This window comes from Carcharhinus amblyrhynchos, chromosome 20 (assembly GCF_965287045.1).
Source record: "Carcharhinus amblyrhynchos chromosome 20, sCarAmb.v2.hapA, whole genome shotgun sequence".
Lineage (NCBI taxonomy): Eukaryota > Metazoa > Chordata > Chondrichthyes > Carcharhiniformes > Carcharhinidae > Carcharhinus > Carcharhinus amblyrhynchos.
The window spans coordinates 17,443,458-17,459,187 of NC_137343.1; the positions used below are offsets into that span (position 1 = coordinate 17,443,458).

At 43.7% G+C, this 15,730-nt stretch overlaps 1 protein-coding gene across 1 annotated transcript in view; it reads right to left on the reverse strand.

The window, feature by feature from the left end:
* The window catches only part of pole (polymerase (DNA directed), epsilon), a 116,637-nt gene that overhangs the window by 79,757 nt on the left and 21,150 nt on the right, over positions 1 to 15,730 (reverse strand). The window contains exons 15-18 of the mRNA XM_080208184.1: positions 9,430 to 9,642; positions 7,983 to 8,090; positions 6,540 to 6,668; positions 3,610 to 3,712 (exon numbers count right to left, since the gene is read on the reverse strand). Of these exons, the coding sequence (XP_080064310.1) occupies positions 3,610 to 3,712; positions 6,540 to 6,668; positions 7,983 to 8,090; positions 9,430 to 9,642 (553 nt within the window). The remainder of the gene's footprint in view (positions 1 to 3,609; positions 3,713 to 6,539; positions 6,669 to 7,982; positions 8,091 to 9,429; positions 9,643 to 15,730) is intronic.

Here is a 15,730-nt window from a genome sequence, read left to right on the forward strand (position 1 = left end):
ATTATATGATAGCCATCATGTAATTGTACTGCTTATGATTTGTAATGAATGCAAGTGCCTCTAAGGCAATGTAAATGGGTGGAATTATTAGACTTCAATTGGGTAGAAACATTAGTTTTCCCTTTTGTTTATCTTCTGTTAGCATCAAATCACCCAAGTAACCACAGCATTTCAAATTCAAGTTAGTGTATGTGTTACAGGATGAAGTCAGTATTAACACCAGAACATGACCTTGCTCGATAACACGTGTGGAGGGAATTAGAGGACTACAGCAGTGCTTCACAAACTATTTTCCAATGTGACCCCATTTTAATTCGCCACGACCTGGTAGGGATGTCAACAAAAGATGGCTTTGCTAGGGTTGCCCATATTCCACAAGCAGATGTACATCAAAACAACTCTTTAGAATTAAAATGACACCAGACGCCAATAAAAAAAAACAGCAATAAAGCAACTTAATAACATTTGGCACTTAAAGTTCAGGTATGAACATGTAATAAAAATGCAAGATCAACATGTAATAAAAATGTGAAACATTCAATTTTTAAACTACTAAGCAAAAATGTATTTTTTAAATATACTCCTAGGTTTCAGTCAGACTCTCCATTTTACCTTGTGACAGAAGACTCAGTGAAGCTTCCCCCCAGCACAAACTCACTGCAATCAGCCCTCTCTCCACAACACACACATCTCTTTCCAAGCATCTTCTCCTCACCACACACTCGCAGCCTCTCACTCACTCTTGCTCCTTCTCCACCGTCCTCCTGTATTTGGATATCTCTGTCAGAATGTGGGAGCGCTGGAGGGGAGAAAACCAGCTAAGGCCAAAACCCCAGATCCCAGGCACATTCTTCCACCCTCACTCGCTCTCAGTCCATCCAATTTTGGTCTCACCCAAGTCCAACAGCGTCAACTCTACAGCAGAAAAGCAATCCAAAGTTCCCTGCAGGCTGCACATGGGAACAACAACTAGGGGCATGGCTTCTGCATCTCCCAATCATGGAGTCAGAGTGGTGGCACATTCAAGAGAAAGGAGCTGAGCGATGGCTCCCCTGAGCTAGGTGAAGGACAGAAACAAAATTAAAATGGTAGCATTCTGTTTTCCAAAACTCGGAATGGCAGAAATTCCTCATCCCTGAAAGAATGGAACATAATTCAGGATCCAGAAGCTGCACCTATTCTTGGAGGTGACAGCATGAAAAGAGGAGATAAAAATGGAAGGCTGAGGGGAACAAAAATAGAAACAGGAGGGAGAAATGCAGAAGTTTGAAGAAGTTGCTGCCAATGCTGTGACTGAATGGGCATGAAACAATAAGTCATGATGCCATAGGAAATTTGGTGGGTACAGAAACTAAACAACTAGAGAGGTTTGCTTAAGTAGAGCGAGGCAAAACCACGGCAGGATTTGAAGGACATCTTGAGGATTCAAAATGTAAAACAAAAATGCTGAACATAAGGAGCCAGTGGAGCTAAACAAGGACAGAAGTCATACAGAAACACAGCATTTTGTATGTCTTGAAGTTTACTGGCAGTAGAGACAAAGCCAGGACTGAAATGATAAATGTACACATAAATTTTAGCAGTTAAAGGAAATAATGCTGAGACATGTAATGTCAAGGAGGTGAATGCAACTGAGGTGATAGGAGTGAAAGAAAGACAGGCTTGGGTTAAAACAGCACACAAAGTTTCCACACATGTCTGCTTGATGGGGGGGCAAAAACAAGGAAAGATCGAAGTCTTGCGATCTCAAGTCACACAGTAGTGCTTTCCATGTACATACACTACCTCTAACGCATTAAGAGCCAATTTCCTGTCCATCTTGCTAAGTACTTGGCTATAATGAGATATTAACTGGTTTTAAGTGCACGGCTTGCTAAAGCTCTGCATTTCACAATTCTTCCAGCACAAAAAAAGAGCAAATTTCTGCAGTACATGGGAAGAAGGGTAAATTACCATGCTGTTAAAATTATGGCACAGCAAATTCAAACATAGCAATTTTTGGATTCAAATTTTACCCAAACAAAAGTACGATCTTACCCTAATCCGGGAGTGCGAGGAGTGTTTCTGTGACACTCCCCGGCTTCACTTTTCATTATAAAAAGATAGTGGGTCTCACTGAAAGCAAACAGCACTTGAAGGCTCTACAATTCACCAATGGCAACACAAATCATCGAGAATGAGCTTTATGTTCACAGAACACCCACTGTAAATAGCTTTTGATCAAAGAAAAGCCTTTTTCATTTAACATCCATTTTACGAAACGTAACGTTTGAAAATTCAGGTCTTCTATTGGCAGCTTCTCAGGTTCAACTGGATCTGTCATCTCAAGTGGACTGAGGACCTGATTTTACCATTTTCACTCTAAGTGCTGAATCTGGGGACAATACAGATCTGACTTGGAAATTTGCTCTCAGGTGCCCCCATATGCACTTAGCCTGAAAAAAAATCGCAGGTCTGAATTGTGCAATGGGCGGGGCTTATTGCGCCCAAAACAATCGGAGCTTTGAATTGTGCATGCACAGTTTGAAAAAATTTGAAAAAACGTCCGTATCACATTGTTCCCAGGTTGCAAAAAGCAGATAAAGTGGCCCACGAGCGATGGACCCCGCAGACATCACCCCACTCCCCACAATATAACTGTCCCCCTTATCCATTCATCCCCCCCCCGCCTTACACACCACTCCCCCTAACAGAATGATCTGGCCTCACTCCCCCTCCAGAGATTGATCTGGCCTTACTACCCTCCTCCTCCCCCAACCCACCGGTGGAGATACATCTGACCCGCCTTCCTCCTGCCCCACCACAGAATGATCAGGCCTCCCCTCCTTCCCACCAGACAATGATCTGACCTGCCTCCCCATCCCCCCACCACCAATCTGAGTCAGAGAGCTGTTGGAACATGTGAACTCATCTCTTCAGCGGCTGGAGTGCCCGAAACAGACTTTTATTCAGTATGTCCATTACAGCGCAATTCCAGATTGGCGAATGCGGTGGTAAAGGGGGAAATGCTGATAAAGTTGGGCGGGTAGTTTATTAATTCAATTTAAATGCATGCAAATGCATTTAAATCGATGTTGCGCCTGTTTCGGGCGTGAATTGGATCGCAGCCATTCCTGGGCCTCGGTAAAGTAAGCATCTGCGTGGACGGGGACTCACACTCAACTTTACCACATTTTCACACCTGAAAATGGTAAAATTGGGCCGAGTGTCTTACTTTCATGGGGGTTGACTCACAGGTCGGAGTTTTACCTCCACGCCTGCCCCAAATCTGGGGGCGGATGAGGCTCGGAGAACAGCATTCTCTGTTGGCCTTGGGCGGGATCATACAAACTTCAGGTGGACTTGCCGGTAAAATTCCATCCAATGTCCTTATCTAGTTAGAATAAGGTTTCCAAAACTTTTCCAGCCAAGGAACCCTTTTGACAACACTCTTAAGGGCATTGACTAATTGCTCTGATTTCAGGACTGTATCACCAAAATCTTGTATCAGCAAAACAGGAAGATTGGCAGAAAAAAAACCCCAGTGTTAAATGTATCCAAATGATTACAGGTCACTGAAGGCACGTGAGAAATGGATAGACACAGCTCCATATGAATATCTGTACTCACTAAATTCTCCTCGCCATGTCCAGGTCATCTTGCGCTGGCAGTATGCACCTGGTTTGTTGAAATCACAGGCTGCACAGATGGCTTCATCCACAATGGCAGAAGGCTGCAGGATGAAGGAATACTAAGCAGTGAGACAATTTAACAATTCACACAAATGGAAGCTTTACCTAAAAGCTCTCAGCAATTGACTACTCAACAATAAAACAAGCAATGGACAACAAACCTGCCTGGCAGTGCAAACACAAATAGATAAACAGATAAGAGATTATTAAAATATTAATTCATGGGATGTGGGATTGCTGTTTGGGCCAACATTTATCGTTCATGCCTATACTGTCCTTGAACTGAGTGCTTGCTGGGCCATTTCAGAGTCAATCACATTGCCGTAGGTTTGATATCACATCAAGGCCAGATCAGTCAAGGATGGCAGATATCCTTCCCTAAAAGGACATTAGTGAATCAGACAGTTTTTACAACGTTCGATGATGATTTCATGGTCACCGTTAGATTTTTCATTTCAAATATTTATTGAATTTAAATTTCACTTTGTGCCATGGAGGGATTCACACGCTGATCCCCAGAGCATTACTCCTGGTTTCTGAATTACTAGCCCAGTGACAATACCACAACTCCACCACTTCAATTAGTTAGGCTCCATTTGAGCTCCAAAACAACCAAAATAAAGTTGGTGGATCTCTGATCAACAAGGAACAAAGACTGTGTGAAGCTATCTTTTGGCTCTCATGGCAAGGGATAGCACAACTGAACTGGAATTAATTTTCCGTTTTGAGCCTATGTTGCTACATGAAGTTCTCCAAGTAACATAAGCAGAACTCCAACGCAGCATTGAGGGAAATCATTGAAATCATCTTAGCAGCACCAATTCCTGAAAGTGGTCAAGCAATTAGCTTCCACTTCATGCCCTTGCCCCAGCCCTTCTGAATTGTTATACATTTCAATACTTCCCTTTGAAAAGCTATAGTGAAATTTTGCTTCCAGTACTTTATCTGGAAGGATATTCCATGCTTTTCTAATCTTATGCATAAAAATCTCTTTCCTATTAATATCAACAAGCTCTGTTTGGGTGTGATATGACTTAAATACCCAGGAGAATAGGAAATGCTAGTAAAACACCTACTGCTCCTGAACTAGTTACCAGTTTCTTCAAAGAAAAACATTTTTTCCCTCTTGGACTCCAACTGATGCAGGCTTTTAAACAGAAAATATTAAATCATGTCTAATATCAAAACATTTGATCCAAGGGTTCAATAATACATTCTCAACAAGTTATGTACAAATCTACAGTTGTATAGCATTTTCTCTTAGGAGAAGTTACATTGAATTACAAAACAATAAGTCATAGAAAAGAGGAACCAACAATATGGATCCAAAAATAGGAAAACAGTTTTTAATCTGGGTGGCTTTTTGAATTACAAAGTCACATAATGTGGGCAATGCAGTGGACATAACACATTTCAAAGAAAGACCTTTGATAAAGTGCTTCACAGTAAATTCATGACCAAGATTGTAGCATGTGAAGTCAGAGGATTAGTAGCAGAATTGATAGAAAGAAGAGGTTAAGATACAAAGGCTGGTTGAAAGGAGAGAGATAGTGTTCAGGAGAGATTAGTGTTGGAATTGATATTGACAACTTGCACCAATGATTTGGACACAGGAATTGGAAGCACAATTTCAAAATTGGTGGATGAAACCATATTAGAAGGTGTAGTTAACACAGAGAAAGTTAGCTAAAAACAAAACAGGAAGAGATTGTTAAGCTTGAAAGATGCAATTGTTAAATTAATTTAAACACAGATAAGCACGAGGAGATGCATTTTGGTAGAAAGAATGAGAAGGTCACATATTGCTGAGATCAGACTTTTCGAAAATATGGTCTGAGGGCACAATGCAGCCCATGTTTAAAATAGCAGTAAGTACATTTAAAAATTCTGAGAGCTTCTGAGCCTCTAATCTCAGGCTTTATCTCTCCCACGTTGAGCAGTTCACGGGTAATCCTACCAACTGCAAAAGTGAGAGACAACAATCTTTGACACCCCAGCCTACAGTTGCAGCAGGTGGTCAGGAAGGCAAATGGGATGCTGGCCTTCATAGCGAGGGGGATTGAATGTAAAAGTAGGGAGGTCTTGCTGCAACTGTACAGGGCACTGGTGAGGCCGCAGCTGGAGTAGTGTGTGCAGTTTTGGTCGCCGCACTTGTGCAAGGATATTTTGGCCTTGGAGGGAGTGCAGAGGAGGTTCACTAGGCTGATACCGGAGTTGAGAGGGTTGAGCTATGAAGAGAGGCTGAATAGACTGGGCTTGTACTCGTTGGAGTTTAGAAGGATGAGGGGGGATCTTATTAAGACATATAAGATGATGAAGGGGATGGATAGGGTAGAGGGAGAGAGGTTCTTCCCGCTCAGAAGGGACAGCAGGACTAGAGGGCACAGCCTCAAGATTAGGGCGGGGGGGGGGAATGCAGTTTAGAACAGAGTTGAGGAGGAACTTCTTCACTCAAAGGGTGGTGAATCTCTGGAATTCTCTGCCCGTTGAAGTGGTGGAGGCTACCTTGCTAAATATATTTAAGACGCGGGTAGGTAGGTTTTTGGTAGGCAAGGGAATTAAGGGTTATGGGGAGAAAGCGGGAAAGTGGAACTGAGCCACTTCAGATCAGCCATGATCTTATTGAATGGCGGGGCAGGCTCGAGGGGCTAGATGGCCTACTCCTGCTCCTATTTCTTATGTTCTTATGTACCATTCTGGCTTATTCAGCACTTTTAGAGTCATCAGCAACATAGTAGAACTACTGGTTAGACAACAACTGATGGTAACTAGATAAGAGGTAAATCTGGATATCATGCAAAGATAATTTAGTTAGCGAAAGACAGTGCCTCACTGAAACCACAGGCTAACACAATATTAACACCGTACCTGTAAGCGGTTGGTGAGAATGATATTAGGGTACATTGCCCCGACATCCAAGTGGTAAATGAGCGGACATTCAATCCTGTTGGGAACTTCTTTCAAACAGTTCAGTTTCTTTTTAATCTCATCACAGACCTACAGGGAAGAAAGTAAATTTCTCAGAAGTTAAACTATTGTTGAGCACAAGCTACTCACAACATCAGTCACAAGCCAAGGTATCTACAATTCAACTTCTTCTTCAGTAGCACTGACTTGTATGTACATTGAATACAGAAGAATCATCAACTAACACCATCACACCTTTGTGCATTCAATTATGTTTCTCAACAGTGTGGTATACAAGAGAATCACAAAACAAAAATTTGAGGGAAAAATCTTAATATGAAGTTTGCTACTCAAAAGTTGCGAAGTCTTTGAAATGTTTGCACAATATTAGGCCTCATTGAGGATAAACTTGAGGTCGTGGAAAGATCTGTGAATAACTTATGAGGTGATAGCAGGGATGTAGGCAGTGAAGGCGACAAATGGTACGCTGGCCTTCATTGCGAGAAGTTTCGAGTACAGGAGCAGGAATGTATTGTTGTAATTATACAGGGCCTTGGTGAAGGCCACACCTAAAACAGTGCACTTTTGGTCTCCTTTTCTGAGGAAGGATGTTCTTGCTCTCGAGGGAGTACAGCGAAGGGGATGGTGGGACTGATGTGTGAGGAGAGATTGGCTAGATTAAGATTGTTTTCGCCGGAGTCCAGAAGAATGAGAGGGGGATCTCATACAGACTTATAAAATTCTGACAGGACTTGACAGGGTAGATGCAGGGAGGATATTCCCAATAAAGGAGTGTCCAGAACCAGGGGTCACAGTCTGAGGATTCGGGGTAGACCATTTAGGACATAGATGAGGAGACATTTGTTTACTCAAAGAGTGGAATTCGTTACCACAGGAAGTAGTTGATCCCGAAACATTAAATGTTTTCAAGAGGCAGCTAGATATAGCACTTGGGGCAAATGGGATCAAAGATTATGGGGAGAAAGCAGGATTAGGCTATTGAGTTGGATGATGAGCCATGATCGTGATGAATGGCGGAGCAGGCTCCAATGGTCAAATGGCCTCCTCCTGCTGCTATCTTCTATGTTTCCATGTGGAGCTGAACTGTATTAAGAACTGGATAACTTGGAATATCTTTCCCTGGAAATAGGATAGACAAGGAGTATGGCAGGACAAACAGGGAGCAGTTTCCCATCTGGTTGAAAATGTCAGAAAAATGGGGCCATAATTTTAAAATTTGAACTGAAGTAATTAGATGCAAGTGAAAAATACATTTATGGAGTATGATTGCATGGAAATGAAATAATATACAACAGTAATTGCAATATGTACCCATAGGCCAAAGATTTTTACTTAGAAACAGTGGCTGAAATTGAACAAATCGAAAAAAATTAGAATACTGACCTCTTGGAAATTGGTAACCTGCTCCATGGGAACTTTCTCCTCCTCCTCAATGGCATGTCGCATGGTGTGTTCCACTCTCTGCAGCAGGAAATCAAATGCCGCCGGGTTCTAAAAAAGACAATGAGAAATTGTTCTTTATAATGCTGTGCTGGTATTTTGTTTGTCAGACACAAAGAAGATTACAGCACAGGAACAGGTCCTTCGGTCCTTCAAGCCTGCACTGACCATGCTGAACGTCTAAAGCAAAACCCCCTCCTCTTCCGGGAACCACACCTCTCTACTCCCATCCTATTCATGTATTTGTCAAGGTGCTCCTTGAAAGACAATTTCTTTTAAATCTCTAGCCTAAATTCCTTACTAGTGCTGCTTCATTCTTAATTTACATATAAAATAAAACCGATAGAAAACACATTATAAAGAAAAAGATAAATAATTTCTTGTTCCTGACTAAGGTGCAGACAGCAGAACCATGCTGAAACTTTGAAGCAGTTCAACTCCCTCCGGCTAATATCCAAGCAAGATTGTCAGAGGAGGCAGCAAGGGAGAAAATGACATGAGCTCTCCCACAGATTTTCCCTTCTTCTCATGCAAAACCTTCTGATCCCTCTCAGTAATTGGGTCCCAAATATTTTCCTCCAATTTTATTGTTGCTCATTGAATGCAAATATACTGATAGCGGAAATTGGGTATTAAGGCAACGAGTTCAGAATTTAACTGAAGCGGGTCACGCGGGCACAATGTTCAAATTCTTCTTCTAAAGAAGCAAACACAGCCAGAGGCTTTGTTCTGAAGAAGGGAAATCATGCAAGACTGGCCTTGCTGATCAGAAACATTTCTCCTGTCAAAGAATTATCCTGACAGAAGTCTTCAAAATTATTAAGAGTTGTAGTGATTTGTTGCTCATACAAGCAGATGAGGCTGTAATGAGATGGTACATGTTTAAGGGAAATAAATCACAGGAATTTAAAGAGGAAGTTTACTGAAATAATTTTACATTCAAAAGGTGATTAGGAAGTAAATTTAATTGTTGCAGATGAAGCTGAAGCACAGTCCATAATTTCTTTAAAAAAGATGTTAGATAGGTATGTAAAGAGAATATTAAGAGTGAGCGAGTGATTTAAGATGACAAAAATGGCATTGATATGATGGACTGATTCACCTGTTTGTGCTAATAACACTGGGATTCCAAGTACTTATCAGCACAGTTTAACATGAATGAGGCCAGTGAACTCATATCTACCCTTCCCCACTGGCAGGAATTGCATTGATAGAAAAACTTGTATGAAGCTGCATTCCAGCATCTGAAAACAGGGTTACAATATATGCATTGATCTTAGCTGCCAATCTGCTATGCTGCAGGTGCAGCTCCATACTGATTTCAGATAAAAACAATCATTCTATTACACATTTAAATCTGATGACATACATCCGAGTTCTTGATACACACCATTTTAAATCGGCATGGTATGTCACTGCGAAAAACTCCCGATTCCAAAGCCTCCACGTGTCCTCCAACATAAGTCTCCGAATCAAGCACGTGACCATCGTTTGTTAACTTATTGAAGACTTGTTCTTGCTTGTTTGGGAAGATTATGTTGGCGTGAAAAGCCTGCACCATCAGGAGTGCCTCACAAAGTGTTCCCGACCCTTTTCGTAACACCTGATAACGTCAAAGCAGAATGAAAATGCAGTTAATTACTAAACTGCACGAAATCCTAATACTGAAAAACAGAAACTGGCTGCATCAGGTAAATTAACAAATCTTTCAAGTGTGTTGTTACATAAGAAATGCAAACAATCTTATTATTGATATTGTAAAACCTCAGTGCCATCTGGGGATCAGAACTGTGCACTGCAACAGTAGGTAGAAGGAATGTGGAAACAGGTTTGAGCCGTTCAGCCCCTTGAATCTGCCTCACTACTCAATCAGATCTTGGTCAATCTGCACTCCAACTCTGTTGATTTGCCTTTTATACATATCCCCGGGTACCTTTGTCTTAAAAAAAAATCAAATCTCAAGTTAAAAAAATTCAACTGATCAATCCAATCTCCCTTTGGGGAGAGATTTGAAGTCTCACGAACATTTTGTGAAATAATGCTTCCAGGTTTTGTTTCCGAGTAGCTGAGCTCTAATTTTAAGAATATGCTCCTATTTTTTCTGGATTCCACCCATCGGAGAAAACGGTTTCTCCGTCTGTACCCTATTAAATCCCTTTATTACTATAAATAACTTTATAATTATCGTTCACAGTATGCAGGTGTCACATGTTTGGCCAGAATTTGTAACCTATCTCTCGAGTGCCCTCAAGAAGGTGATGGTGAGCTTCCTTCTGGAACTGCAGCAATCCATGCAGTGTAGGTACATCTGTTCTGCTGTTAGCAAGGAAGTTCCAGGATTTTGGCTCAGCAACGAAGAACAAAGAACAGCACACGAACAGGCCCTTCAGCTCACCAAGCCTGCGCTGACACAGCTAAACTAAAGACCTATGCCTCTATGCTGTCTTTATCCCTCTATTCCCTTCCTATTCATGTATCTGTCAAGATGCCTCTTTAACATTGTTATTGTAACTGCTTCCTCCTCTGGAAGCACATGCCAAGCACTTACCACCCTCTATGTAAAAAATTTGCCCTTCATTTCCTTTAAACTTTCCCCCTTTTATCTTAAACCCATGTCCCCTAACAACTGACATTTCTACCCTGGGAAAAAGACTCTGGCTATCCATGCCTCGCAACTTTGTAAACTTCTATCAGGTCACCCCTCAGCCTCTGACATTCACGTGAAGACAAACCAAGTTTATCCAATCTCTTCTCATACTACCCTCCAAACCAGGCAACATCTTGGTAATCTTTTCTATATCATCTCCAAAATCTCCACTTCCCTCTGGTGGTGTGGCAACCAGAACTGTGTGCAGTATTCCAATGTGGCCTGAAGTTCTATATAGCTGCAACATGACTTGCCAATTTTTATATCCTATGCTCTGACCGATGAAGGCAAGAATGCCATAAGCCTTCTTGATCACCTTACCCACTTGTATTGCCACTTTCAGGGAACTGTGGACCTGTACGTTGAGATCTCTCTGCATGTTAATGCTTCCAAGGACTCTGCCATTTACTGTATACTTCCCTCTTGCATTCAACCTTCCAAAATACATCACCTTGCATTTGTCCAGATTAAATTACATCTGCTATTTCTTTGCCCAAGTGTCCAGCCTATTTATATCCTGCTGTATCCTCTGGAAATCCTACTCACCAACTACAGCTCCCCCAATCTTTGTGTCATCAGGAAACTTTCTAATCAGACAACTTGCATTCTCCTCCAAATCATTCATATATATTACAAACAGGGGTGCCTGCACTTATCCCTGTGAACACCACTGGTCACAGATCTCCAGTCAGAAAAACAATCATCCACCTCTACTCTGTCTTTGACGGCCAAGTCAATTCCGTATCCATCTTACCAGCTCACCGTGGATCCCATGTGCCTTCACCTTTTATATCAGCCAGCCATGAGCAACCTTCTCAAAGGCCTTGCAATTATCCACTTTGAAAAGCACCTTGACCATGGCATAAAAAAATCTTTCATGTTTTCCTATTGCATCCCATTTGGATCCACTGAAATTTAATAACCTCCCCTTATTTATTTATTGTTCTCCGGAGCAGTGTACTGGTGGCTGGTGAGTGTAAACTGCGAGTGTACTTTTTTTTTCCTCAATTGCATTGCTGGTTCGCGGGTCTCTTTTTCCTTTTGTGCTTTCCGTAGCGGGTCTTGGGCGCAAGGGCTGTTGGGAAGGGAGCGCGGGAGTATAAAAACAAGGCCATAGTAGACAGCGGGCAGCGGAGTAAGGTGGGTGCTGAGTGAGTACTGCAAGGGCTTTGGCTCACAGGGCTTAGGCAAGGTGAGTTACTGGTCAAATTTCTCTAACTGTGTCCATAGGTCTAAGGGTGGTCAAATAAATGGCAGGGTCCATGGGGAGGCATGTCAGCTGTGTAAGGTACAATATGTGGGAGTTCCTGGAGACACAGCATCTCCGGAGAGTCCACATCTGCACCAAATGTCTGGAGTTGCAGCGTTTGACGGCCCAGGTTAGGCAACTGGAGTTGAGGCTGGAGGATTTATTTTTAGTTAGGGAAAATGAGGCGCTAATGAATAGGAACCACATTCAAGAGGGGATCCCACAGCCAAGGAGGGGGGATGGGTGGGTTACAGTTAGGAAGGGGAAAAAGAAGAGGAGTAATGTTCCAAAGGCTACCCCAGGGGTAGTCTCTCAAGATAGCAGGGGTAAGGCGCCAACAGAAGTGGAAAGGGCACGAGGGGAAGAGCAGAATGCCTCAGAGGGAAGGAAGGGGGCTGGATGTGAGAGAGTGGTGGGGGACGGGAGGGTTAGAGGAATTGATAGGCGGTTCTGTGGGCAAAAGCGGGACTCCAGGATGGTAGTCTGCCTCCCTGGAGCAGGGGTAAAGGATGCGTTGGAGAGGGTAGAGGGAATCCTGAAGGGCCAAGGCACCCAGGCGGATGTAATTATACATGTAGGTGAGAAGGACATAGGAAGGAAGAGTAGGGGGGAAGTACGTAGGCAGTTCAGGGAGTTGGGAGCCAGGCTGAAGTGCAGGGCCTCCAGGGTGGCGATCTCTGGATTGCTGCCAGTGCCCAGCAATAGCAGGGATAAAAATAATGAGATCCTGCAGCTGAATGTGTGGCTGAGGGATTGGTGCAGGACAGAGGGTTTTAGTTTTGTTGACCATTGGGAAGTCTTTGCAAAGGAAGGGCACTTCTATAAGAGGGATAGGGAACACTTAAATGGGAAGGGTACACATATTTTAGCTGGGAGGTTGGCTGGAGTGTTTAGGCAAGGTTTAAACTAATATGGAGGGGGGGGTGGGGAGGAGAGAGACAGCTCAGGCACTGGGAGTGGGAGTGAGTTGGAGGTCAGGGTAAGTCTAGATGATAGGAAAATCTCCCAGGAGAAGAAGGAGGATCCGAGAGGGTGTGAGGGTCTTCGGTGCATCTGTTCTAATGCAAGGACTGTGACGGGAAAGTCGGATGAACTTAGGGCCTTGATGTTCGCGAGGAAATTAGATGTGGTGGCAGTGACAGAGACGTGGTTAAAGGAGGGGCAGGACTGGCAGCCAAATATTCCAGGGTATAAGTGTCTTAGACGTGATAGGGGAGGGTTGAAAAGAGGAGGGGGAGTGGCGCTCATAGTTAGGGAGCAGATCACAGTGGTGCAGAGGGAGGATAACATGGAGGGGTTGGAAATTGAGTCTCTGTGGGTGGAGTTGAGGAATAGGAAGAGGGCCATTACTATGCTAGGAGTGTACTATAGGCTACCCGATAGCCCGCGGGCAGTGGAAGAGGGTATATGTAGGGACATTTTGGATAAGTGTAGGAAGAACAGGGTTGTTGTAGTGGGAGATTTTAATCTCCCTGGGGTGGATTGGAAGGTGCCTAGAGCTGGGGGGTCAGATGGGGAGGAATTCGTAAGATGTGTATTGGAAGGATCCTTTCAACAGTATATAGATAGCCCGACTAGAGAGGGGGCTATACTGGATTTAGTTCTGGGAAATGAGCTGGATCAGGTGGTTGAGGTTGCGGTAGGCGAACATGTGGCTAATAGTGACCACAACTCCATCTACTTTAGGATACAAATGGAAAAAAGATGAGCTGTCCTAAGGGGAGGGTGCTAAATTGGGGGAAGGCTAGATACAGCCGGATTAGGCAGGAGCCTAGGGATACAGACTGGGATAGGCTGTTGGAAGGCAAGACCACGTTAGGCATGTGGGAGTCTTTCAAGGGAAAACTGCAATGGGTGCAGGAAAGGTATGTGCCGGTTAGGAGACAGGATGGGAAAGGTAGGATTAGGGAGCCATGGATTACTAGAGATATAGAAGACCTGGTTAGGAAGAAACAAGAGGCGTATGTCAGGTCTAAGCAGCTGGGAACGGAGAGAGCGTTGGAGGAATACAGAGACAGTAGGAGGGATCTCAAATGGGGAGTTAGGAGAGCAAAGAAGGGGCATGAGATGGATTTGGCAGGTAGGGTTAAGGAGAATCCAAAGGCGTTTTACTCCTATCTTAAGAACAAAAAGGTGGCTAGGGGTAAAATTGGTCCTCTCAGGGGCAGACGTGGGGAATTGTGCTTAGAGGCAGAGGGAACGGGGGACATCCTGAATGAATACTTTGCGTCGGTATTCACGAAGGAGAGGGGCTTGATGTCTGGTACGGTCATCGAGGGAGCGGTAGACCAATTGAGAGATCTATCGATTACGAGGGAAGAAGTGTTAGGGCTTTTAGCTGGCATTAAAACCGATAAATCTCCGGGGCCTGATTGCATTTATCCTAAGCTGCTTAGGGAGGCGAGGGATGAGATTGCTGGGCCTCTGACGCGAATCTTTGTCTCTTCTTTGGACACAGGTGAAGTCCCAGAGGACTGGAGGATAGCGAACGTGGTACCGTTGTTTAAAAAGAGTAGGAGGGATAGCCCAGGTAACTATAGGCCGGTGAGTTTAACGTCAGTGGTAGGCAAGTTGATGGAGAGGATTCTTACGGATAGGATGTATGCGCACTTAGAGCGTTGCGATCTGATTAAGGATACGCAGCATGGCTTTGTAAAGGGGAAGTCTTGCCTTACGAATCTGGTAGAATTCTTTGAGGAGGTGACAAAAACAGTCGATGAAGGACGAGCCGTTGATGTCATCTATATGGATTTCAGTAAGGCGTGTGACAAAGTCCCTCATGGTAGGTTGGTACAGAAGATTAAAACTCATGGGATATGTGGTCAGGTATCTAGATGGGTAGAGAACTGGCTTGCAAAGAGGAGTCAGAGAGTAGTAGTGGAGGGGTCCTTTTCTAGCTGGAGGTCTGTCACTAGTGGTGTGCCGCAGGGCTCAGTACTGGGACCTCTTCTCTTTGTAGTGCATATAAATGATTTGGAAGATGGAATAGGTGGTGTGATCAGCAAATTTGCTGATGACACCAAGATGGCTGGATTGGCGGGCAGTGAGGAGCAGTGTCTGGCAATACAGCGGGATATTGATAGGCTGGTTGATTGGGCAGATACATGGCAAATGGAGTTTAATCCGGATAAATGTGAGGTGATGCATTTTGGCCGGAATAATGTAGGGGGAAGTTATATGATAAAGGGTAAGCCCGTAAGGAGTATAGAATCGCAGCGAGACCTGGGGGTGCAAGTGCACAAGTCTTTGAAGGTGGCAGTGCAAGTGGAGAGTGTGGTGAAGAAAGCCTATGGTATGTAAGCCTTTATAGGAAGGGGTATAGAATATAAGAGCTGGAGTCTAATGTTGCAGTTGTACAGAACGTTGGTTAGGCCGCATTTAGAGTACTGCGTCCAGTTCTGGTCGCCTTACTACCGGAAGGACGTGGAGACTCTGGAGAGAGTGTAGAGGAGGTTTACCAGGATGTTGCCTGGTATGGAAGGACTGGGGTATGAGGAAAGATTGAAGAAATTGGGGCTCTTTTCCCTTGAAAGATGCCAACTGTGGGGGGATCTAATAGAGATAATATAAGATTATGAAGGGTATAGATAGAGTAAACAGAGGTAAGCTATTTCCTAGGATAGAGGCACGAAGGACAAGGGGCCATGGACTTAAGGTGAGGGGGGAGAGCTACAACACAGATATTAGAGGGAGGTTTTTCACACAGAGGGTAGTGGGGGTATGGAATGCTCTGCCAAGTAAGGTGGTGGAGGCAAACACGCTAGAGTCATTTAAGAGTAACTTAGACAGGCACAT